The 27879-nt window shown below is 41.7% G+C and overlaps 1 protein-coding gene across 1 annotated transcript in view; it reads right to left on the reverse strand.

Moving 5' to 3' along the window:
• Positions 1-5607: 5607 nt before the first annotated feature.
• Positions 5608-27879, reverse strand: part of LOC311232836 (Na(+)/citrate cotransporter-like) — a gene marked incomplete at its 3' end in the record, with an annotated part of 45636 nt that continues 23364 nt past the window's right edge. The window contains exons 8-12 of the mRNA XM_084319656.1: positions 15849-15952; positions 14772-14893; positions 13853-14014; positions 11889-12026; positions 5608-5733 (exon numbers count right to left, since the gene is read on the reverse strand). Coding sequence (XP_084175782.1) covers positions 5608-5733; positions 11889-12026; positions 13853-14014; positions 14772-14893; positions 15849-15952 — 652 coding nt within the window. The remainder of the gene's footprint in view (positions 5734-11888; positions 12027-13852; positions 14015-14771; positions 14894-15848; positions 15953-27879) is intronic.

Raw genomic sequence — 27879 nt, forward strand, 5'->3', positions numbered from 1 at the left:
TCTTCCTGTAGGTGTAGGGAGTTATGTAATACAGACCTAAACTCGCAGAGGGAGACCAGGGTATCTAAGTGGATATGGTCCTGTAGCCCATTCCATGAGCCCCCTTTTCAATCTCAGAGGGCTCATACAGAACCAAGCATTTCACTGTACATACCTTATATCATGTGACAAATAAAACAAAACTTGAAACTAAAGCCACCATCACCCATATTGTAAATGTGTCTAGTGAACGAGGTCACTACTTGCTAGAGTGTTTCTATCTTGTGTTATCTGTCTGAGATCATTGAGAAGATTATTTTAATCAGATTGACAACTACCTGTCATCACACAATTCACTGTATGAAATGTATTTGACTGTGTGCTGTACTAATTTTGGAGTGTATGAGAATGTAGTAGCCTATTTCTTAAAGGGGACCTGCATTGCTATTCCTAGTACTATTTGGGCAACTTTACACAATTCCTGTGAGTCTATGGAAGACATCTGTAAGGTTTATTTAAACAAAATATATATCATTGTTTTATATTTCTAATGGAGTACTCAAAAGCATCATTTTCCAGCCTCGAGATTTCATTTCATTTATTGGCTGGGCTCCGCCCATAAGCACTTTCAGTGACAGTCATCCACACAGTCTGCGAGTGGCAGACAGAGAGAGAGAGAGAGAGAGAGAGAGAGAGAGAGAGAGAGAGAGAGAGAGAGAGAGAGAGAGAGAGAGAGAGAGAGCACTGTGTAAATACAGCTGGGTGCGAGGTACGCAGGTCCCCTTCTCTTTCTCTCTCTCCCTCTCCCGTTTGAGGAAGCTGTAGCGCCCGGCACAGTGGAAGGCTATAGATGGGGCGTTATGCTCCCGAATCGTGAGAGAGAGAGATAGAGAGGGGGAGAGAGAGAGACAGACTGAATGACGGCAATCCGCCAATATGGTATTTAGAGACACAAACACATTGATACTAACTCCTATTACTATAATACAATGCTAGACAACTGAAAAAATACATTTATAATGCATGTCACCTTTAAAGTCTAATTTGTGTTGATTATGCTGCCCCCTAGTGGATAATGTAGATAGCTAAAGCAAATGCAGAAAAATAATTTCTTCGTTTTACAGAAGCTTTGCACTTCAACCGAACACTGTGCTGCAAGTGCGTTTTCTTCTAAGGGCTTCTGCCTTGGATTCCATTTGTCTTTTCACTTTGCATTGCGTCACTGAGCAGAGCTAGACACGTAGCTAACAGTATGCCTCTCCAGTAAAGGTGCACAAGAAAAGTCAGGCCTTGTCTTTATCGGATGAAAATGTTAGCTATCTGTCTAGCTCAAATGGATTGCATTTATATAGCAGCTTTTATCCAAAGCACTTTACAACTTATTATATGGAGAATGATGTGGATGTTTGTCTTCGCTCCCTTGTTGAGGACCAGCGGCAATGAAGAATTGTAAGATGTCCTACTGACATTGAACCTCAGTCAGCTTGTACAGGGAGGAGCTTGACCCCATTGACTTTGCATTGGTTTGTAGCTAACTATCCGGAGCTAATAATATTAGCTAGATTAAAAACTTGATTAAAAATACCAAGATAATACCAAGATAAAAATATATTTAAAAAAAGTATTATAATAAAACAGACACGATCTGAAAAGTAACTGAAACTAAGTTGAAAATAAAATAAATGTTTATGTTTGGATATAATTTTCTAGGCCCAAGATGAGCTCTAATCCCCCATATTATGAGGAACAGCTGGTTGTGCGGAGTAAGGACTGCACTGATCAACATCATCATTGGTAAACAGGAAATAGGGCTACGGGTCCAAAAATCTGAACTATCCCTTTAACTCTTTAATGGCCATACCCGAGTACAGTCGGGTTATCTCGCCAACGGTTGAGCGACAAAACCAGGTATACTCGGATTTTGATCCTTTGATATTTTCCTTTGATCCCTGTTCTATACGGTCAGCCGGAGCCATCTAGGTGTCTATGATTCATCTACCTACGTTGGAATTGCAATGACGATCGAATATCCACAGGTGGCAGTATCGCGTACCTTTTGAACTCTGATAGAAAGGGAACAGGAGAGACAATGAATGAAATGGACTATCAAGACTCGCTCTGAGGGGGAGGAGCTCCTGCAAAGCAATCGCTAGCAGATCTGCTCGCCTCAAAACCTATAGTGTCCCGTAAACACGTGTAATTACATATAAACGAGTAATCGCGATCGCCGATGGGATCATTGGAATTATTCTTTTTGGAGTACCTCCTGGCTAAGGTAAGGAGTCGGACCCCCTATGTCTATTTTACACGTTTCTGTAACGATCACAGTGGCTTACTTTACCGGACATAAACCAAGCTCTTTCTAACGATCGGATTTTCGGGGTAAGACTGAATTTTAGATTGATAGTTAATGCCCTCTCCACAGAACCATACCAACACTGGCCAGTATGGCTACTACCATACCATCATTCTACCAGTCTGTAGTGGCCAGCGTCCTCTTCTATGCTGTGGTATGCTGGGGGGGGGCTACATCAACTCAAGGGACACCAACAAACTGAACAAGCTGGTGAGGAAGGCTAGCTCTGTGGTGGGAGTCAACTCAAGCTGGTCAGACTAGAGGTGGTGGCAGAGAGGGGGATGGGCAGGAAGCTGGCCGCTATCCTGGAGAATCCCTCCCACCCCCTCTACGATGAGCTAGTCAAGATGAGAAGCACGTTCAGTCACAGACTCTCATACCCCCCGACACTCAACTAACCGCCTCGCCTCCTTCATACCAGCGGCCATCAGACTCCACAACAGTGGGCAGTGACCGCTGCCAGCACCCGGAGGACTAACGACAGCAGAACTTGAGAACTACAGTACTAGGAATGTCTGATCACTGAGTGTGTCCGACTCCCACCTCCGACTATCACGCCATACGTACCTGTACCTGTGTATACTGTATACTTACTTACTCATAGTATATGAGTATACAATAGACACTATAGATATAGTGTCTATTGTAACTATATTGATTGTAATGCAAATATAACTGATATGGCATACATACCCTCATCTGCACATTGATTTATACTGCCTACTTGCTCATATGCATAGTTACAGTAATTATATTGTTTACACTGCCTATTTTTACTTTCTACTGTACTATAATTGTGTCACCTGTATCATGTCTTTTACTATTACCATGTACCTGTACCTCCCCTCCCCCATGCTGCTATGATGCCTGAATTTCCACAAGGGGATCAATAAAGGAATATCTTATCTTATAGTGTATTTATACCTTCATCACTGTACATATTAATACTGTAACACTGTACATACCTCACATTAGTATTATTACTACACATTTATATATATATTCCAGTTTAATCACTTGTACATTGTATGTTGCGATTGCAATTTACTGTTACATTTGCACTCTGATTAGATGCCAACTTATTTTTGTTGTACTGTACTTGTGCTGTATAATGGCAATACATTTGAATATAATCTAATCGTATTCCTGCTGTTTAATAATAACCTTCTATCCCTGTACTGGTCGGTCAGTTCTCAGCTACACCACATTGTAGATTTGTTATCATGTCATGATATTGATGATGCAACAGTTGAACCAGAATAAAATAATTAGCACAGGAACCATGTACTCAAGCCGAATGAAGAGCTGTTCACCCTCAAATACATGGTTTTAATAATATTAACAGTTACATGACAGTACCAAACCTGTAAAAATGTGTTATGTACAGTATGCATTTACGCATAGTTACATTTACAAAATATATATAGCCTATACTGTATATAAAAGAGTTGTCCTCCTCAGTTAGTTCAAACTAAAGCTCACGCTAAAACTAGGCATGAAAAGGCATTTTAGTATCCAATCCAATCCAATCCAACTTTATTTATAAAGCGCTTTAACAGCCACAGGGGCACAAAGTGCTGTACAGAGGGAGCATATTAAAAACTATAAGCAGCACTAAAAATAGATAAAAAAAAAAAAAAAAAAAACAAGAGTACCAAAAAAGAGAAGAAAAAAAGAAGGTAAACATAGGCAGCAATACAAATTTAAATAGATCAGAGTACTTAAAAAATATTTAAAAGCAAAGGACACAGTAACAAAACGATACAACAACAACACAGTAAGACAATGAGATCATAAAATCAACAAGCTACATGGTGTCGAAAGCCAGAGAGAAAAGGTGGGTCTTAAGGAGGCCTTTGAAACGGGGCAGTGATGAGGCCTGCCTAATCTGCAGTGGCAGCTTTGAGTAAAGTGAAATAAAAACTAAGCTTGAAAAAAAAAAAACACAAGACTGAAATTAAAATGCAAATGCTAGCTGCTCACGTTACGTTAACACATTGACCGCCGGGGGTCGCTGTGGGCGTATGGACATTTGTGCCAGCGCTGTAATGCAATGGGGGTAGATGCCGGTGTTTGTAGTGCTAAAACTATATTAAATATTATAGCTATGGATCTAATAACACCATCGATTGCCAGTGAGTTTCTTCCGGTCAACATGCAAAAAACTGATTATTTTTTCATCGATACATTTCCGTTTTATACCGTGGTGAATATGAGTATAGTTGTAGAGTGATCCTGTGTAATCCCAGGGAACTTCCGTCAAACAGCCCTTTAGTGAAATTCACTAAACACATTGCCATTTCTTGCCTGATTATTGAATCATCCTGAAATCAACGCTAGATTATCGGTATTATGTTTCATCATCCATGCACAAAAGGGGGGGGGGGGGACCGGGCCTCCGTGCTTTGATCGCAGCCAACGGCACACACACACACACACACACACATGCTGCGATCGCGGGAAAAAAATATCGGATCAACGCAAGATTGATAATATATAGTCCTTACCTTGTCTATGATGTACTGCAAAAAGAATAATCCAATTATCTGATCGCCATTCCAAATACTGGTTGCAGTAGTGTGTCCCACGTTATCCACCAAATAAAATGAACGGGGGGGGGGGGGGGGCGGGGGAGCCTCGTCGTTTCATCATTATGAGCGCTTGCCTTGCTGGAGTGTTTAGACCCCGCCTGCACGCTGCAGCTCGGCCAGGAAAACAAACCACATCGTTTCAATATGGAGTGCAATAGCGGCCGCAAGGCGTTAGGCGGCAGTATCGCACCGTTGCGGTCTCAGACAGAGTGCAACACAGTCCTACACCATAGCAGGATGAATTATGAATGGAAATAGCGAATAAAAGAAATAACGATCATAATAACGAGTATACTCGTTGTTGGCGGCCAACGATTGGCGGGCTATAACGAGTTAACTCGTTGTTGGCGGCCATTGTGTTAACGGTAACGTTAACCATACACTGACTAGCATGTATCCAGCTCATGAATATTAATGACCATGGGCGGAACCAATCCCAAAACAGCTTGTACGTGTTGGAAGGCCGCACTGTAGTACTCGATTAAAAATACCAAATACCAAGATACAAAATATGGGACATTTAAACAAAAACGTATACGATAACTAAACAAAAAATAAAGAGAAACATTTATGAAAAAATATATAATTCTTTTTATAAAACAACAGACACCATGTGAAAAGTAACTGAAACTAATTTGGATGAAATTTTCTAGGCCCAAGTTGAGCTCTAATCCGCCACCCCTATATTCTAGTAGTGTTGGCCCAGGAAGGGAAGGTGTCTAGCTGAAACATGACTCGACCCCAGCTGTTGATGGCCAGAGTGGTGCACAGGATCCCTATGATGTTCATCACTGCACCGGTCTTAGCCTGCAGGGGGAGACAGAGAGAAGAGAACAAGATGGATGCAGTCAGGTGGAGGCAGTGGTGTAGCAGTGGTAGTTGAGTTGAGGTTTGCTTGCTATAGAGGGACGAAGTACGACGATGTATGGTAGTGAATGGTAAGAGACAAATAATCTTTTGGCGGCCGGCTGGGTAACGTAGAGGTCTAAGCACTCGCCTACCACCACAGAGACTCTGGGTTCGAATTCAGCTGTCAGTGTTACCCCCAGCTTGGTCAGTTGTCCTTACAAACATAATTGGCAGTGTTCGTGGGTGGGAAGCCGGTGGGGTATGTGTCCTGGTCATTGCAAACAGCGACTCCTACTGGTCGGCTGGGGCCTCTGTTCAGCAGGGAGGGGATCTAGGGGAAATAGCGTGAACCTCTGCACGTGTTACGTTCTCCCAACAAAACCCCTCACTGTTAGGTGAAAAGAAGAGGCTGGCGACTCCACATGTATCGGAGGAGGCATGTGATAGTGTACACCAGGGGTCAGCAACCTTTTTGACATGAAGTGCCAGTTTGAAATATAGTTGTAACTAGTGTGCCATATCAACAATATTCCATGCATCGTAATTCCCCCCCCCCCATAATCAGGTATTTTTAATGATAATTTTTACATTATTACATCATTATTGTTATTGTTATTATTAACACTTTGATCGCCATGGTTAAATTCATAATTTACCATCCCTAGCCAGCTCTATTTGTCTATGGAGAAGTTCCCCTTCTTTGCAGGGCTATAACTTTTTAAATTCTATTGCTAAATTGACATTATTATGGCCCATTCAATGTCCTATATCCATTGTTCAGGGTGTAGCAACGTTATACTTTTTCATTCACATATTCATACTAAAATATGGTCTAAAGTATAAGTATGTTTTTATCGTTTTCTGCAGCTTTCTCCAGAACTTGATTTATAGCCCCAAATGCATTATATTGATGATCAAATACAGTTTGGTAGCGATCGGTGCCAGATAAAAAATTTCAACTGGAGGTACTTCTAGAAGTTACTACGTATCATCTGATATTGACCGGATGGGCGGGGGGTTGTTTATAATTCCGTGGGCAACGTTATATCATTCGTCTAGTGTGGGTCATATGGTCATCAGAGCAGTTTATATGGAACACGTTAGAAAATAACGCTGGATTTTACCGTATCTTCCTCGCGCCGTTGGACGATCAGCTTGGAGTAGACAGTTTTCGATTATGGGATGTTGCTCTAGATGAACCATTTCCAGGTTGTATAATACTATATACGTCCAAATAACGTTGTTTATTGAGTTAGGGCGAGCGATTGATTATCCAGTGTGTTGAGATGGAGTCCGGCTAACGATCGCGAGTGCCCGGACGAAATATGGAAGAGCACTTCCTGTTTGGCGCGTCACTTCCTGTTGGCCGATCTGCCTATCGGCCACCAGATGGCGCTCTTGAACCGTTAGACAGTTGAGTGGAGCTCACCAGTACATCTCATGTCTCCGGAGGAGAAATATGATTTCGATCACAGATTTTTGAAATATTGATATCAAAGACGAGTTACGGCGTCTTCGGCAGAATGAGCATGGCGAGCAAAGACGAGTTACGGCGTTCCCGGCGATTAAAGTGTTAACAATATTATTATGATGGTTGTATCAACCCTAAATCTGAGTTTGGGGGGGGGGGGGGGGGGGGTGCAATGCAGACAAACAGCTGCATACAGTGCGACCATTTCACTCACATTTGCCCATTCATTTTTGGACACATCCAAAATGCCACGTGGGCTGCCTCCACCATCGGTGTGTGTACGTACGTGTGCTGTGTCGTAGCTCCACCTACAGGCCTAATGGAGAACACCACAATGTGTGAATGAATGGGTGAATGTGAGGTATAACGTGTAAAGAAGTTTCGATTGATCGCAAGACTACACTGTAAAAAAACCCAATAAGTTACCAGAACTTAAAAAGATTGAGTTCAGTTACTGTGCATTAAGGTTTTCCGTTTTCAACATTATTTCAACCTAATAAAACTATGTTTATTGTCATTGTTTTAAGAACACAAGTTAACTTGGTAATACTTACATTTTGAATGGCGTTGCACTCTCCCTTTTAACATGTGCAATGTTAAAATTAAATCGAAAAATAAAGAATACAATTAGTTGATTAATCCCACTGGTCACAATAGTGACCGTAATAATGTTTTTGTTATAAAGCTCTGAAAATGTTACTGAATGATGTATCAATGTATTTCCAGCTAAATTGAAATAATAAAGGGTCTCAATTAAATATGTGTAGTGTCACATGACCAGATCTGTTTACATCCTGGCTGTACATGAGAAGAAGATGGCTGCATCAAAGCTCCCACAAAAACAGTTAGTAAGTAGAAAAGCACTATATAAGCTCAGAACACAGAACACAGCTCAGAACACAGCTCAGAACACAGGACACAGCTCAGAACACAGCTCAGAACACAGCTCAGAACACAGCTCAGAACACAGGACACAGCTCAGAACACAGCTCAGGACACAGAACACAGCTCAGAACACAGCCCAGAACACAGCTCAGAACACAGGACACATCTCAGAACACAGCTCAGGACACAGGACACATCTCAGAACACAGCTCAGGACACAGGACACATCTCAGAACACAGCTCAGAACACAGCTTCATCTAACGAGGCGTCGCAAGGTTTAACTGAGGCTAACGTTAACATGATGGCACACACACACACAGACACAGACACAGACACACACACACACACACACACACACACACACACACACACACACACACACACACACACACACACACACACACACACACACACACACACACACACACACACACACACACACACACACACGCACACAAAGCACACCCTCCTCCTCCTCCTCCTCCTCCAATCCCTCCACCGGAGCAAGTCCAGCTAGAGAGAGAGAGATAGAGAGAGAGCGCATGCATGAACATGCCACATATATGCGCGATTGCGCGTATGCTCTATATGCACGTTCAATTTCAAGTTAACATGCAAACCCATGTGTAGGAAAATAAACAGCTGCCTACCTGTCGCTGTCAGTGAGATCCCTGGCCCTGTTTTGCTTTACTGAGCTCCGTTATCTGGGGGCTGTATTTGGTCACTTTAAGCTGCACACCAGAGTATCTTTTAATCCAGCTGTTTGCTGTTCTCTGATATTTTCTGACATTTCGTTGATGCGTCGCTCGACACTTCGAGCTGACATGGGGATATCTTTTATCCTTGATTTGATTGTCTCTTTGTTTGGCAAGCCTTCAAACAAAACATCTGAGCTACGGAGAAAAGCCTCCTTGATATACTCGCCATCAGTGAATGGCTTTCCACATTTCGCAATGCAATGAGCAATGCGATAGCTTGCTTAAGTTGCGTGGTTTTTAGCAGTCGTGAACACTTTGAGGCGCTGGCTTGCTTCCCATACCTGGCCATGGCACGTTTAATCGATTCTGCCTTATCCGCCTGATCTTTGAAACTTTTTTGATGCTTCGTCTCAAAATGGTATTTCACACCTGACGTTCGGCAAACTACATTTTCTAAACATAAAGTACACACAGCACGGTCCTTCTGACACACAAACTCGTAGTCATCTGTCCACGAGGGCTGGAATGCCCGAATTTCCTTTGCTTTAACTTTCTTAGCGGGGTTGCCATCATGACAGACGGCACATACAGAATGCAATCGCAGCACTGTGTGATTACCTGGGAACTGCGTGTAACGGAGGTACCGCAGTATATCCACAGTCACGTGGTACAAGTAGTTCGGTGGCTGTGGATGGTAAGCGGTACTGCAAGTAAACTCACTCCCCAGAGGCATCCAAACTGAGCGCTTAGAGGGGATATCCTTTCTTGGCGCAGCGGTTTGTGATGTCGGCCCCGGTGCGGGAGACCGGGGTTCAACTCCCACTCAGGGCAATCCCTTAACAGGGGTCGAATCGGAATTTGAAACACAACGCAGAGCAATACGAGACAGGTTACATGCGCGCGGGCGCGGGAGGCCAGCTGACAGCTACAGCTGAGCACCATGGGAACAGCTGTAGTTGTAGGGGTGTGCAAAACAGTCGACTTACAAAAAAGAACCTGTGGGAGGATTTCAACAAGATAAATGCGACAACAGTGCAAAATATTTCACTTGAATATTTCAAAGCGAAGTAAAAAAAAAAATATAATAATACATATATATATTTTTTTTTATGCTGCCCCCGTGCCAATGAAAATGCTCCCGCGGGCCAATGCCTAGGGTTGCCGACCCCTGGTCTACACCCTCCCCAGACCAACAATAGGGCAATGCGTGCAACGACCAGGAAGGGAATTGTCATAACAACTAAATTGGAGATGGTGTCACGTTCCTAGGCCCGGTCCTGGCGGGACTGGGCAGGATGGTAACATTGGGCAGTGCCCTCCACCTAACAGTGGGCAGTGCCCTCCAACTAACATTGGCTCTCTGCCTAACAATGGTCGCCTACCTGATCCTCTACCTCCCACTTGTGGCCAGACAAGCCAGTTGGTTCAGACACTGTTGCATCATGTCATAACTCACTTGCTTACGTTAATTAATGGTATGATTAATGGGATGTCACTGTGTATGTTGTTGTTGTTAAACTTCCCCACCCTGGTGTGAATTGGTTTCCCTGTGTAGTGTTGTTGGTGTATTGTTTATTGGTAGTGTGTTGTTTTGCTCTGTGCCTGTCTCTCCCCAGCTGGGGGCAATTAGTAATTAGGGTTGCTATTTATGTGTGGGTTGCCCTCACCTGGGTGTGGAGACATTCCTTCATGTTACCTGGTCCTGTGCTGTCTGTATCATACGTCGTTGTTCCTGTGCTGTATGTATCGTCCTATTAGTGTTGCTCTGTCCAAAAGTAAGTGTATATTAGTTTCTATTTTGTCTTCTTTGTTTTCGTGTGTTATGTCGTTTTCTGGTTAGGTTTGGTTTATAGTCAGTGTCAGCACGGCTGTGCCTATTGTTGTACTCATATGTACTTTTGAGTAAACACTTTGAATTGTGATCGTCGACTCCTGCCTCATCTCCCTGCTTATTCTTCCTGCTGCCTTGGGTTCTACCACCACGTATCGTATCGTAACAGGATGGGAGAAAAACATAGAAAGGCAAAAAGAGACAAATAATTTCTTTGATCCCGTTTGAGTTGGGCCTTGAATTACACATATGACGTTTGTCACACGATTACACACTTTAAAACAATGTGGATGGAATAAACCGTTACAACTATTTGGGTGGAATAAACCTTTAAAACTATTTGGGTGGAATAAACCTTTAAAACTATTTGGGTGGAATAAACCTTTAAGACTTAAGGTAATTGACACCTCCCATACATCTCTACGACAAACACGAGAGGTTCATGCGATATGAAAGTGGTTGGGGCTTATTTCAATGGCCAAAGATGGAAATTAATTAATACATGTTTTTAATTGCTCTGACGTTGGTATCCATTTATAATTACAATAGTGTATAATGTCTGTTGTTAGTGTATAAGGTCCATAGCATTCACTCAAGACTGGCCTTCAAATGCAATTAACCCTTTCCTGGAAAGATGTAGTTTTGCATTAGGTCACCTCTGCTCCCGTCAATTGAATGAATGAAACCATGTAAATCCGCTACCTTGAGAAACTCCTATGGTAAAATAAAATAACTTAGGCAAAAACTTGTCCGGAACCATCTGGTTTTAAAACTATCACGCAACTCCCCAGGTCTGTAGCAACGGCAATAGGTTCATTATGGCATGTTGTAAACCGGTGCCAGAGAGCTGATTACCAGCCAACCTGTGTGGTATCGCCCTCTTGTGGGCAAATACTGAATATGTGTTTCAATGGACAATATAATATAAATTTAAATAAAATACTTGTTGATCGTTCTGAAAAATATTCCGGCACCCAGGTACCTGGCCTCCTGTATGGGCCCTGTAGTTTGCGAGGTGGTGTGTAAACTCACTCCCAAGTTCATTATAACCCCATTTCAAAGGACAATTAATTAATTATCTATATATCCATCCATCCATCCATCCATCCATCCATCCATCCATCCATCCATCCATCCATCCATCCATCCATCCATCCATCCATCCATCCATCCATCCATCCATCCATGCATCCAAAACATTCCTGTAAACTTGTTTGGTGGATTTACCATGTCCGACACCTTCAAGTAACCATAGGAGAAGACGATGGCGTTGGGGGGCGTGGCCACAGGCAGCATGAATGCGAAGGAGGCACTGAGGGTACAGGGGACCATGACATACAGGGGGTTCATTCCAATGGCCTGGGACTGGGACAGAAGACAAATCAGTCAGACAAATAGAACAAATATAGACACACACGTATATACACACACATAGAAACACATAGAGACACACACATAATAGACACACACATAGAGACACACACATAATAGACACACACATAGAGACACACATAGATGCACACACAGAGACACACACATAATAGACACACACATAGAGACACCCATATAGACACACATAATAGACACACATAGAGACACACACATAGCCACACACACATAGACACACACATATAGACACACACATAGAGACACCCATATAGACACACATAGCCACACACACATAGCCACACACACATAGACACACACATATAGACACACACATAGGCACACATACACGCAAATAAGGCATTCCTTGAAAATTATATTTTTAAAAGAGAGGTTTCACTGTCTCTTCTCAGCACCTTCAGCCATTTCACTTCCTTTCTGCTCACTTTGTTAGCTCATTATTTTCTGTCTTTCACTACTGTTCTCTCTCTCTCTCTCTCTCTCTCTCTCTCTCTCTCTCTTCAAATGTGCTGTTCAGCTGAACGTCTTTATGAAGCTCTATTCGTTGTATTCCAGCTTTCTCAAGAGGAAAGCTAATATAAGCCGGAGGTCTGAAATAGAGCCTATAGCGTAAGAATGGCTCGTTCGCTTGTCAGCAGTTCTTATTGAAAGAGTCGGTCCTGTGGCCTTGAAGACATTTGATAGACTACCTGTTCATTACATTCATTTTTGGTTATAACAACCTATAGATATCAGTTTAACCGTGTTAAACTGTAAACGCTGAGAAAGACATCTCCTCTGTGTGTGTTATCCCATTGAAACCAGGAATCACATTTGTTGTGTATATACAGGATATATAATGCATTATTAGCAGGGGTTGTAGGTCTAAAGGGGTTATAACATGTAGGTAAAAAATACATATCTATATTAGATATTGGTTTAAACATGTTATAGTCTGTATCAGACGAGTTCAGAGACAGACAAGCAGACGAAGTGTGCTGAAGCGAGACAGGAGCGGAGCTCCCAGCTCTCGGACGAGGGTTGGGAGAGGGGGAAGGTAAACCCCGACCACGACAAGCTAGCTTCGGCTAATAGGACAGGCTTTGGCTAGGGAGCTAGGCCGCAACCATCAAGAGAGATAGAGTTATTCATTTAGTTTCCTCACCTTTCAAAGACTTTCAATTTGTTTCATTTCGTACGGGACCTTATGTCTATGAAAATAAACATAACCATCAAGGAAAGAGATCACGTTTCCAGTGTTAATTCTTCTGTTTACGGATGCATCAACGGGGTGATACAGTGTGTGACAGCCAGTAAGATTGCCATCAACCAACAAATTACACAACGCAGAGGGACGTCACGGAACCGCAGGTGACGGGTTGATACGGTTGAAGACCACCCTAATCTTACACCAGGCTAATTTCCCCAATACTACAATCCGATACCAAGAACCACGTGTAACATGTCAGAAATCAAAGCAAAGAGACCTGATTTGCTGCATTTTTAACACATGGAAACATTTGAGATGTCTAACAGAGAAACAATTATTTGTAATCGTTTTTGTCCAATGACCCCATGAAGTGTATACCGTTGAGTAAAAGTGATGGATTCATCTCCATCCTCCAATCACAACTGTTCCCTCAGACAAGAAGAAAGCAACAGCTGTGATTGGAGGATAAAAAAAAAGAGGGCAGGGTTTGAGATAGGTCAATACTGAACATTTAGGACTTGGAATGTGATTACAAAGACTTAGTGTTTGTGTGTGTGTGTTGTGTTTGTATTTGCATGATGTGTTCATTTAGTACCATTTTGGCTAGAATGGGCATGAATAGCGTTGCCGTGGCGACGTTGCTGGCGCATTCAGTGAAGGTTCCGATGAGCAGGCAGAGGATGACGACGATGGCCCAGTGAGGGAGGGAGTCCAAGAACTTCGCCTGAAGCCCCAGCCACTCGGACAGACCTGACACCTGGAGGGGGAGACACACACACACACACACACACACACACACACACACACACACACACACACACACACACACACACACACACACACACACACAATAAACACACATATAATTAGAATTTAGCTATTAAATTCTAGTAGATGCTTTTGTGTAGAGCAACTAGCAGTACGTGGGAGTGACTTACGATTATGGTACATTGCAAAAAGTGAACGTGTATAACACACATGAAGCAATGGATACACCAGGGTTCCTGCAGGTTAAACTTAAGACCTATTTAAGACCACTTTGAATAGTATTTAATACCTATTTCACAGCCATACTGGCAAAAAGGTATGAAGTAAAATTACTATGAAAGAAGTAATTCCATAGGAATTGTTGGGGAACTGACAGACTATTACCGTACATTTAAACGAGATACAGAGAAGTTATCACAACATCTTTTCAACATACATCAACAACATACATTTTTAAGACTGTAAGGTCTAGAATTCAGATTATTAAATGTAGGACTTTTTAAAGACTTTTTAAGACCCTGTACACACATGCAAAGACGTGTGTGCGCACACATACACACATGCACGCACACACACACACACTCACACACACACACACACACACACACACACACACACACACACACACACACACACACACTCACACACACACACACACACACACACACACACACACACACACACACACACACACACACACACACACACACACACACACACACACACACACACACACACACACACACCTCGCTGCCCTTGGCCAGGGCGAAGCCTCCTCCCAGCAGCAGCACAATGTTCCAGGGCATCTTTTTCTGAGTCACCTGCCATGTCAGCAGGGCGGGGGCGGGACCCTGGGACATCTGGGACTCTGACAGGGCAACACATCTGTCAATAAAGAGCTCCACAGACCCATTTCGGAAGCGTTTTCTCAGATTAGCCAGAATAATGTCACTATAGGCAACAAAGAAACCCACAGTTCCTGGAGATTATAAAGCAGTTACATAGAATTATTTTAGAATGTGTTGAATTCCTCTCATACTCGGTTTTGGGTCAGGATCAAGTAACATACGATAAAAGAATATCAAAACTTTTAGCAAAATTGAAGAAAAGAAGATCGCTCTCAAAGAGCACCTACGGGAGGCTGCAATTCGAAACTGGGCCCCGTAAATGTCCAAACCCTCCCTCCCTATGCTTGCACCTTGCAACCCCCTCCCCCCACCCACCCCCTCCCGTTGTACAGTCTCCTCCCCCTCGTATGTAACGTTATATATTTTCTGTTAGGATCTCTGTTTAACAGTACTGTATATTTGCATATCGTGTATGTCATAAATGTAACAGTACTATATACCTGTATGTCATGTATGTCATGATATATCTGTATATCTGTATGTCGTGTATGTCATAAATGTCATAATATATCTGTATATCTGTATGTCGTGTATGTCATAAATGTCTTGATGAATTGAAAATGGGGGAACCCTGATGTAAACAAGACGAAAGTCTTTCATGGTCTGCATCCCCTTAACAATTGTGTGTATTGAGCCGTACTGTATTGTACCCATTCTGCAATCTGTTAATAAAGTGTTCAATCAATCAATCAATCAATCAATCAATCAATCAATCAATCAATCAATCAATCAATCAATCAATCAATCAATCAATCTTTGGGCTCACAGAGATCTTTTTATCTCTGTTTGGGTGTGTGTGTGTGTGTGTGCGTGCGTGCGTGTGTGAGTGTGTGTGTGTGTGTGTGCGTGTGTGCGTGTGTGCGCGTGTGTGCGTGTGTGTGTGTGTGTGTGTGTGTGTGTGTGTGTGTGAGAGACCTGTGTCGGAGCCCCTCCAGAAGCAGAGGCAGCGCGGCGGCTCGGAGGGAAGAACAAACAACAATATGGCCACAAACAACGCTACTGTTGCATCAGTCACAAACCTGCAGGGAGAGAGAGAGAGAGGACGAGAGACAATAAGACAGAGCAGAGAGAGAATGAGACAGATCAGAGAATGAGACAGATCAGAGAGAGAGAGAGAGAGAGAGAGAGAGAGAGAGAGAGAGAGAGAATGAGACAGAGCAGAGAGAGAATGAGACAGATCAGAGAATGAGACAGAGAGAGAATGAGACAGAGAGAGAATGAGACAGAGAGAGAATGAGACAGAGCAGAGCAGAGCAGAGAGAGAATGAGGCAGACCAGAGAGAGAGATAGAGAGAGAATGAGACAGACCAGAGAGAGAGAGAGAGAGAGAGAGAGAATGAGACAGACCAGAGAGAGAGAGAGAGAGAGAGAGAGATAATGAGACAGAGCAGAGAGAGAATGAGACAGATCAGAGAATGAGACAGAGAGAGAATGAGAGAGCAGAGCAGAGAGCGGGAGAGAAAGAGAGAGAGTGTAAGGTAGAGAGGAATGGAGACAGTGAGGGAGAGCGAGAACAATTGAACCCTTGCAACGAAGAACCATATAAGTCAGTTTAAAGTTTAATTAAAGTTGTGAGTGTTCATAGTTAAAGAAGATATATAGTACATGAAGTCCTTTTGAGTGATATATCACATTTACACTCCAAATGAGTAGGAGTAACTTTACAACTGCAAAAAGAAAAAAGGGCTTTAGGGCTGGGTGATTAATCACATTTTATTTTCAATTATGATTTTGGCTTCCAATGATTATGAAAACAAGATGATCGAGATAAAATAATAATGTGTTAAAAAGACAACACAGATAAATGCATGGTAAGTTCAATAAATGCATGATATTTCCAAAGTCAATCGGCCTCATTCAACAATACTCTCTTATTATTTTTCTTATATTCTTGCTTACCTGTCTGTTAAGAGAACAATAAGAAAAGCCACCACCACATTCATCAAGCCGTTCTTAACGTCCAAGTCTTTTCTTACCCAGGTCTGTTGCATGATGAATCCCACTCATTCTTAAATTCGAATGCGTGTTCGCGCTCAATACATTTGCATACAGACACGCCCGCCATCTCCTTATAAGGCGAATGAGGCGTGTGTAAAACAGCAGAGTTTCGGCATCTGGTCAATTCAACAGGGAGCGATTTGCGACTGATCTCAAAATGACACACACACACAAACACACACACACACGCAGGGGTGTAAAGTACTTGAGTAATTGTACTTCGTTACAATACTTAAGTACTGTTTTGGGGGATTTGTACTTTACTCAAGTATTATTAGGTTTGTATACTTTGTACTTTTACTCCATTACATTTCAGAGAAAAAAAAACATACTTTTTACACCTTACATTTAAAATGCAGACCTACAAAGTACAAAGTACAAATCTCGCAGGTCCAACCATTTTAATTAGTATATTTGAATTGTTTATCTCGCCAAACTAACGTTAACGTTATTAATCCTGCGACCGCAGGTAAACAGCCAATCAAATCCCCCTCAATGTAAAATGAACCCGCCCATACCCATGCTGATTGGTCCTTGAGCAAGACTAGAAAGCGGGGATCTTTGATTAAACACCTGTTATCAGAAGAATAGACAGTCAGAGTGACAAGCCATAGAAGATGGCCACAATGAGTGATGAAGAGGACGAAACGGTCGGCGACAGCGTGGACGGACAAGACGAGCATCCATGGCCCTATATACATAAAAAATACATAATAATAATAATAATAATAATAATGACTTGGATTTATATAGCGCTCTTCATGAGACCCAGAGCGCTTCACAGAGTTCAAGGACTCCAACCTTATAGTGTTGTTGAGTTGCCATCATTCAAAAACCTGATAAATGGTTTGCGACCAAGCACTAACGTCATTACGAGGCTCACTGGCCGCTCGAAGATCAGCAAAGCTGCTCAAACCATGAAAGAGAAAGTCACTGCTGCTATGAGTGAAGTTGAATGGATCGCGACAACAACAGATTGCTGGACAGCCCGACGAAGAAGTTTCATTGGGGTAACCACTCACTGGATCGACACTGAAAGCTTTGAAAGGCGTTCTGTTGCACTTGCCTGCAGAAGACTGAAGGGCTCCCATACTTTCAATGTTTTGGCCAGTGCCTTAAACGACATTCACTTGGAGTAGAAAATCTGCATTATGCTGTGGTTAATATTTTGATATTATTCAGTGTACTCCAGTATTCTGTCTTTAATATTGTGATATTATTCAGGGTACTCCAGTATTCTGTCTTTAATATTGTAATATTATTCAGGGTACTCCAGTATTCTGTCTTTAATATTGTGATATTATTCAGGATAATCCAGTATTCTGTCTTTAATATTGTGATATTATTCAGGGTACTCCAGTATTATGTCTTTAATATTGTGATATTATTCAGGGTACTCCAGTATTCTGTCTTTAATATTGTGATATTATTCAGGGTACTCCAATATTCTGCCTTTAATATTGTGATATTATTCAGGATACACCATTCTGTTTTTAATATTGTCATATTATTCAGGATACTACAGTATTCAGTCTTTAATATTGTGATATTATTCATGCTGTGATGTGAATGCCATCCATGTTAGTTTACCTTCAATGGAGAAGTGCATCATTTTTATGCAAAAAAAGTGTCCTCTGTTCTTTCATTTCAACATTGTCTATCGCAGAACACATTCCAGTGTATGCTTGGTTTCATTCCAGCCATGCCTAAACACCAGCTGATGATTTCACTAATTGGCTCACCTCTTCAACTAACTCACCTGGTGCAATGTGTAGTTAAAATGAAAACTTGGCCCACGATGGAATGAGACCCCTGGTCTATCCCTTTCAAACATTTTTTTACTTGAACTTTTTAGTACTTAAGTATATTTAAAAGTAGGACTTTTTGACTTTTACTCAAGTGTGTTTTTAGCCAGATACTTTGACTTTTACTTGAGTCAGATTTTGAGACAGTACCCATACTTTCACTTAAGTATAATTTCTGGGTACTTTTTACACCCCAACACGTCTCGCGACTCAGTGCATGTGTGTGTGTGTTCCTGTGGGTCGCTCATCGCATGTGTGTGTGTGTGTTAATCTGATGACAAATAAATGATGACTTATACTTGTACTTATACGTATACGTACTGTATAGTGCGAAATAAATCGTTCCAGCAAAGTAGGCTTTGTCAATACTGAACGACTGCACGCTTGTCAAGAACCAATCGCGCAGTAGGTTGGGAAATACGGGATCTGTCACCTGTCATCTCTCTCTGAAAGGTCCCTGTGGCTAAAACCAAGTGCGCTCAGAACTTGTAGTTGTGGAGCAGAGAAGAGAAGAGAGGAGAGGAGAGGGGGGAGGAGAGGAGATGTTGTAAATATGCGTTCTACGCGTATATAACGGAGGTACCGCGAGTATATCCACAGTCACGATGGACTTCAAGTGTTGTGAAGTGACTGTGGACGTTAGCGGTACTGCAAGTTAAACTCACTCCCCCTTAAAAGGCATACAGACACGTTACCAAGAAGTGAATTCACCTCTTGGTATAGTGGTCTGCAATGTCGCCTGTGGCACGGGAGTCCGGGATTCGAGACTCGCTCAGGGCAATCCCTTAACAGGGGTCGAACTGTAACACAACGCAGAGATGGCAATACGAGAGCGGCTACAGTGGTGCCGTGACCCGGATGCCCTGGGTGGAGTGAGTTTAGGGCGGTGAGTGTAACAGAGGTACCGCGAGTATATCCACAGTCACAATGGACTTCAAGTGTTGTGAAGTGACTGTGGACGTTAGCGGTAGTGCAAGTTAAACTCACTGCCCCTTAACACTTTGAGTGCCAGCCACGAGAAATCTCATTATTTCATGCCATACATTGAGTGCCAACAACGAGAAATCTCGTTATTTAATCGTTATTCTTTTATTAGCGATTTCCATACATTTTTCATCAATCTAGCCTCACGTTACCATTGGGACTGGCTTTGAGCTCGAACAGGAAAAATACCGCCCCCTATCGTCTCCCGGATGGTAATGCACCCATTGGATTGGACTGAATGAAAATGCATGGGGAAAAGAAAATCCGGAATCCACATTTTACTTATCAGGCATGTAACCCGAGCCGATTGCAGTCATTGTGGTCCCTCAGAACAGTGTGGAATAAACGCGATCGATATTTGGAATGGCGATCAGGAATTGGAATAATCTTTTTGGAGAACAACTGAGGTAAGGAATCTTTTTGACCAGTCTTGGGGTAATCAGTTTTTTTTTCACATATATATCAACGTGTCCCCTATATGTGTATGTGTGTGTGTGTGTGTGTGTGTGTGCTGATCAGGAAATGGATAATTGATTTTTCAGCCCACTTCTCTAGCGTGCATAAGTACACATTATACTATCGATAATCTAGCGTTTATTTGAAAACTATTCATAAATAGGCCGAAAAATTTCGTTTTTTGTGTATTCCACTAAAGGGCGTTTATCACAGAATATTTATTATTTTCTGGAAATTTCCAAAAACGAGCGTTTTTCAAAATGGTATAAAACGGAAATGTACCGATGAAAAAACAATACGTTTTGTACATGTTGACTGCAAGCAAGTCATTGATAAGCGACAGGCGTATTAGACACATAGCCATAATTTAAGATATAGTTTATGCGTTCGCAAATGTGCTCGCCCTCCCATTGACTACAGCGCTGGCACTCAAGTGCTAAATCGTGCGCCCCCTGCTGGCACTCAAAGTGTTAAAAGGCATACAGACTAGGGCTGTCCCCGACTAAGGATTTGGATGGTCGACTAGGATTGGCCAAAATATGCCGTTAGTCGACTATTGGTCGACTTAAAAAAAAGATATATATATATATATATATATATATATAATATTTAAATTTTTTATTTTTTTTTATCATTCCATTTGGGCTGTGGGGGGTGCTTAATGTCTGAAGGAGTCGACTGAAGGCTTCTTGTCCTCTGCAAAAGCATGCAATTGGTCCACTGATGGATACATCTTGATATTTGTCTAGTATAGTGTGTTCATTAGATGGGTGAAATCCTCTTTCAGTGCCTCTGTGCCTGTTTTCGTAGGCAGTTAGCCTCTGGTATGCGTGCCATTAGCGTTAGCCACGCTTCTATGCCTCTTTTCTTTTGAAAAAAATTATATAAAAAAAAAAAAAAATTATTGAATTATATTCGACTAAGAGGTTGGCCAGTCGACTACGGCCCCTTTCGACCGATTAGTCGACTAATCGATTAATAGGGGTCAGCCCTAATACAGACATGTTACCAAGAAGTGAATGCACCTCTTGGTATAGTGGTCTGCGATGTCGCCCGCGGCGTGGGAGACCGGGGTTCGAGACTCGCTCAGGGCAATCCCTTAACAGGGGTCGAACTGTAACACAACGCAGAGATGGCAATACGAGAGCGGCTACACGTACGCCTGGGCAGCCAGCATCTAACTGTTCTAACAGCAATATATAATCCATTTCAGAACGCAATAAGTTATAATAATAATAATTATTATTATTATTGAAAAGTTCTGGGTTTATAAAGCCGTATTTGGGGGTATTTGGGGGTATTTGGGGGCAATTGACCAATGGTTTGCTTTCAACCCATGAACTCCTTCCTCTCTCACCTTTTTATATATATTTTTTATTGTATATAGTAAAACTGTATTGTATTGTATTGTTTGTTTTGTAAAATGTCTTTGAGCATTAGGAAAAGCGCTATATAAATCTGATGTATTATTATTATTAGGAATGGTAGGCTTTTTAAAATGTTTCTCATCGGGGTAAGAGTTTCTTATCTGGGTAAGAGTGCTCTCGACCACTCTTAGAATTTGGTCTTGCCTGAGAGAAAAGCAACATTAAGAAAACTGCCGAATCCCAGGTAAGAACAAAATAAGAGGAAATGCTAGTTAAGAACGAAATCTGTTCTTATATCGCTTATTGAATGAGGCCCAATGACAACACCTCTGCCACCTTTGGCCGTCGTGACAGACGTGCTCAGTGTGTTCTCTGTCAGTATCACTTCATGTCATGTGAGAGGACCAGTGGGATGATATTGTTCCATCAGTCTATGCACATATATATAGTATATATACACTCAATGCACACACACACACACACACACACACACACACACACACACACACACACACACACACACACACACACACACACACACACACACACACACACACACACACACACACACACACACACACACACACACACACACACACACACACACACACACACACACACACACACACACACACACACACACACACACACACACACACACACACACACACACACACACACACACACTCTGCCTCTGGAAACGGTACCTTTGGTTAGTTTAGCACCAGTGCTCCGACTCAGTTTGTACATTAGTAGCATGGTGACCTTTTCGAACCAACCTTTGTGTTTGTGTTCCCTAGACCTACCATAGACCTTGAGAAAACTCTGGCTATGCAACATTATATTAGCAAACACTGAAACAGGAAATTAACATAGCCAACGGTCTGAAGTTATCCTTAACAGCTATAGAGGTTAAGCTATTACACTGAAGATGGAAAGATTATTTATGCTAACGATGGGGATTCATATTGAAAATGATACTTAAGTAGAGAACATTTAGTTGCAAATACATTTAAATGTTTACATTTTAGTCATTTAGCTGACACTTTTATCCAAAGCAACTTACAAGTTCTGTACAACAAGTCAGCAGGAAGGGTACAACTCTGGCAGCTACTGTAAGAGTAAGTTCATTAAACAGTGTTGAACTTGAGTGCTACAGTCCTGAGTGCATAGTAGTATAGACAGATTAGCATAGTGGGTAGTAATATATGCATAGTATATTATGTGACTTTGGGTCATTGAAAAGCGCTATACAAAATAAATGAATTATTATTATTATTATAGTATATTCCTTAGTAGTAGACTCTACTACTAAGGAATATACTATAATAATAAGTTATTATTAAATCAGATATTGATTGAAGAAGTGTGTTTCTGGTCGATGGCAGAAGATTGGGCGGGTTTCAACTGTCCTGACTGTGGTGGGAAGTTCATTCCACGAATACTTTAATACTTGTACATGAATACATTACTAATGAGAGTATTTCTACGGCAACTTAAATAAATAAAACATTTGTGGAGTGAACACATCCGGCAAAAATGGTGCAACACAATTTCACATCGATCACATTTCCATGTGTCAGATAGAATGCTCCGAATACAACAACTTTTTGGGGGCGGAGCTTGAACCCTAACCCATCACCCGATTCCAAGGCGATACCCCCATTCATAAAACTCACAGATGTGTCACATGACCTGGTTAAATGGAACACCTGTGTTTGCCACCAGTATTGATTTGTATGTCCTGATTTGCTCTTCCATTCATGTTTGACAGAGCAATGAAAATAATCTGTCATTCCGGTAAGGGGCAGAAGCTAAAACAACAACATCCAATCAAACGATTGGAACGAGCGAGCTGTCTATCAAACCCTCTAGTGACACGCGTGCTTGTTATGCGCATAACAGTTGCGTTGCGTGTAGTTACCTAGCGTGTACACAAAGGCCTGCTGCTCACACATCGCTGCCTGCTAGTTACCTAGCGTGTACACAAAGGCCTGCTGCTCACACATCGCTGCCTGCTAGTTACCTAGCGTGGCATGGCTTATCCTGAGGGAATTTTTTTTAAGTTCTGCCCAAAATCAACAGCCGCCTATTGCTCCTTTAAGAAGGAAATCAAACAAGATGATAGATACCAATTTCTTCTCCTTTCAGTTGAAAGCTATTCGGCTGCAAGCTAGCCTAGCCTAGCACACATTTATGGAAGCGGATATGGATCACAAGCCTGTCTTTTTTTTTATCCACTTTTTCTCCCATTTTCTATATTTTCTCCCATCCCAATTTCGTATCGTCCAATTCAACCCTCCCCTGTCACGAACGCTGTCTCTTGCCTCCCACAAGCCGGCTGCAATGTGGACTAAGTCATAGCACAAGTCCCCTCCGGTACTTGAGGTAACAGCAGTCGCATCTTTTCACCTGCGCAGCTCGATCTCTCAGTGGTGAGGAGTAACGCGTGGGAGGCTCACGCTGCCCCCGACACTTCCTGATTCTACTGCGCAGGCGCACCAACCGACCTGTAGGAGTCGCTGTCCACAACGCCCGATCCCCACCCATCAGTTTCCCACCCCCTAATACGGCCAATGTGTATTAGTACGGACGACCAGCTAAACTGAAAGCAATGTGGAGCGCTGGGATCGAACAGGCAATCCCAGCGTCTCCGCATTCGTGGCGAGCGCCTTGCCCACTACGCCACGTAGCCGCCCTCAATCACAAGCCTGTCTTAAAACTCTGAGAAAGGTGTTTTTGTCCCAACAGCTAGGCTAGTGGTCTGTATCCGCTTCCAATTTGAATTTGAGTGGGTATGTTTTCTCAAAAGATGTGTGCTTTGTCTCAGTGTTGCTTCACATTGCCACTTTCAATAATCACCACGGTCTCTGAACATAATGATGTGTCTATGGGAAGAATGAACATGTGAGTCTGTCCAATCTTGAATAAAAGCTCTGTTTTTGCCGTCTACACACAAAATAAACAATCTAAGAGCACAATATAATCGATCCACCAGAATCCTGACATTCATTCACTGTCCAGTTAACAAAAAAGGAAGGGAAACTCAAGCTACACTTTTTATAAAAAATTTCTCAAATTAAGCATTTTATTTTAAGATGCAAATTTTTACAAAGCTCACTGTTATGTATTTGATTTTTTAATGCAGCCCTTATTTGACTTGAAATTAGAAAATAACATTTATTATTAGAGTACTTATTATTTATAACCCCTCCAGTTAAATGACTAAATGTAAATGTAAATGTAAAAACTGGCAATAAATATCACTGGTAGCCATATTCACACATTAACTCTCAATAACTGTGTGTACAAAATAGTTTAGAGCCTTGTGCTACTTGTGAGATTATGTGCTAAATTAATTGGCATTGTTTTTTGGTGAAGTGCCCTTTTATGCTCCGCAGTGGTCTTGAAAATGAATGGAAAGGTCACAGGATCTCTTGTAACATAGAGCCTAAAGTTGTTTTTCCAAACACTGCGAATATGAGCTGAAATAACATTGTTTGTTTTAATGTGGTAATGAATGACGTGTTCACACATGAGGTTAACATGACAAGAAAAATAAATCAATATCGGTTCCATGTCATTCTTGTTTTTGACCGGTCATACGTATATCGACCATGTTGCCCATGTTTGTCTCTCATAGAGATATTCGGTAGCCATTGTGTGCCCATTTATCACTTCCATGGGATTCCAGTTACCTGAAAATGTACCTTCATCACCTTGTAGATACTCAAAACTCACCATATCTGATGGAAATGACATGGTATCCTGTGAGTCTACAGTGTTGACCTTTTAACCCTTTCACTACCACACCATAGAAGGTTAACCCTTTCACTACCATACTACAGATGGTTAACCGTCTGTAGTGTAGTAGTGAAAAGGGTTAACCTTTTTGTAGTGTGGTAGGTTAACCTTCTGTAGTGTGGTAGTGAAAGGGTTAACCATCTGTAGTGTGGTAGTGAAAGGGTTAACCGTCTGTAGTGTGGTAGTGAAAGGGTTAACCGTCTGTAGTGTGGTAGTGAAAGTGTAAACCCTTTGTAGTGTGGTAGTGAAAGGGTTAAAGCTCCTTCACTGTTCCATAAAACATTCTCTCAAAGAGAAACACTTCTTCCTCACCTTCTTCACAATGAAAGGTCAAAGGTCAACAGCGTAGACCAGGGGTATTCAATACAAATTCAAAGAGGGCCGGTTAGAGAGAAATTCCTCAAGCAAAGGTCCGGAACATCATAATGTCTAACTTGAGTTACAATTCAGAGCCATAGAGGTAGCCTAGTAGTTGTATCAACATCTGTATGTAGTCGACAACTGTAACACTGTAGGGTTGTGTGTGTGTGTGTGTCTGACAATGGGTGATAATGTGTGTGTGTGTGTGTGTGTGTGTGTGTGTTGTGTTAATTACAGCTCAATGAAAAGATGTTCTATGAAACAAGAATTGCAATAGGGATTGCTATTCTTTCATCTACATCATTTCACGGAGCCATAATTAATTTTGAAAATCCACAAAACACACTCAGTAATTGGTCAGTATTTCAGTCTGCCATACCAACAGACTGGAACAATTTACAAAAAAGACAAATATTTGACAATTTCATCTCCAAATCAGCTTTTAACTCTTTCACGACCATACCCGAGTATAGTCGGGTTATCTCTCCATGCGTTATTATTATAGTATATTCCTTAGTAGTAGAGTGCATAATAGAAAAAGATGGTGGTTAGTAGTTATTATTACTTATTATTACTATTATTACTACTTAGATATTGATTGAAGAAGTGTGTTTCTAGTCGATGGCATGAAGATTGGACGGGTTTCAACTGTCCTGACTGTGGTGGGAAGTTCATTCCACCGAATACTTTAATACTTGAATACATTACTAATGAGAGTATTTCTACCGCAACTTAAATAAATAAAACATTTGTGGACACATCCGGCAAAAATGGTGCAACATAATTTCACATCGATCACATTTCCATGTGTCAGATAGAATCCTCCGAATACAACTACTTTTTGGGGGCAGAGCTTGAACCCTAACCCATCACCCGATTCCAAGGTGAGATTTTGAGCCCCAAAAGTATACTCAGGTTTTGATCCTTTGATATTTTCCTTTGATCCCCGTTCTATCCGGTCAGCCGGAGCCATCTAGGTGTCTATGATTCATCTACCTACGTTGGAATTGCAATGACGATCGGATATCACCAGGTGGCAGTATTGCCTACCTTTGAACTGGAGTGGCTTGGTGTTAAGGGTGTAACGGTACGTGTATTTGTCCCGCAAATTTGCGGTATGGGCTTCACGGTGCGGTACGCTCAGCCATACGAAGAATACGTCTCATACCACTAGATGCATTTTTTTTTACAAATCTATCCTCAATATCATTACTTTACTTTACACTGGCTTACATTGATCTTTAACGTTGAATATTAAGCATGTATTGCCAAATGTAGATGATGAAAAAAACGCGCACTGACACTCTGCACTTGGCTCTTCCCTCCTCCACTCCCGTTTACTACACAGCCTAGGTGTCCCTAAAACAAATTATTAAACAATTATTATTATTGTGCCCAATAATGGTAACCAATGGAAAGACACACACACGCGCGCGCATCGCGAACACACACGCCGACTTTCTCCGTGGACTTTCTCAGTCGCAGCTGATCATCAAAAAAATAAAATCACTACATACTTTTGGACTGATCATCTGAGCTCCTCTCCAGTTGCTGCTACTGTGTTTAAATCCAAAATATTGATAAATCCTCTGCCATTGTTGTGTATCATGTCATCTGTTCTCTAGTCTTCTTCAGTCTCGGCTTCACATGAAGTTAAATCCTCTCTTACAAGTGAAACTGAAACTAAGTTGTTGCATAAGTTAATAATAAGTTAAAGTTGCAGTTAATTTACTCAATGGATGCCTGAACACAGAATGACACCAGTATCACTGACTACCACGGCAAGCCTATAAAATATCATTCTATTTAATAATAATAATTATAATAATAATAAATATATAATAATAATTATGAATATTTGTTTCCTGTGGTACCGAAATCGTACCCAACCGTGACACCAATACCGAGGTACGTACCGAACCGTGGCTTCTGAGTACCATTACACCCCTACTTGGTGTGGATACACGTTTTCCTTTCTTTTCTTTTTTTTGCAAGGGCTCCTCCTCCTGCCTGAACAGAGACACACAACGATCGCCTCGAAATTTTTATTCCTGAAGCGTATTTCCCATATAAACGAGTATAGACATATACACTGGTAATCGCGATGGCGATGCGATCACTTGGAATTATTCTTTTTGGAATACCTTCTGGCTAAGGTAAGGTATATTCTAT

This window comes from Notolepis coatsorum, assembly GCF_963971535.1.
Source record: "Notolepis coatsorum genome assembly, chromosome: 8".
NCBI lineage: Eukaryota > Metazoa > Chordata > Actinopteri > Aulopiformes > Paralepididae > Notolepis > Notolepis coatsorum.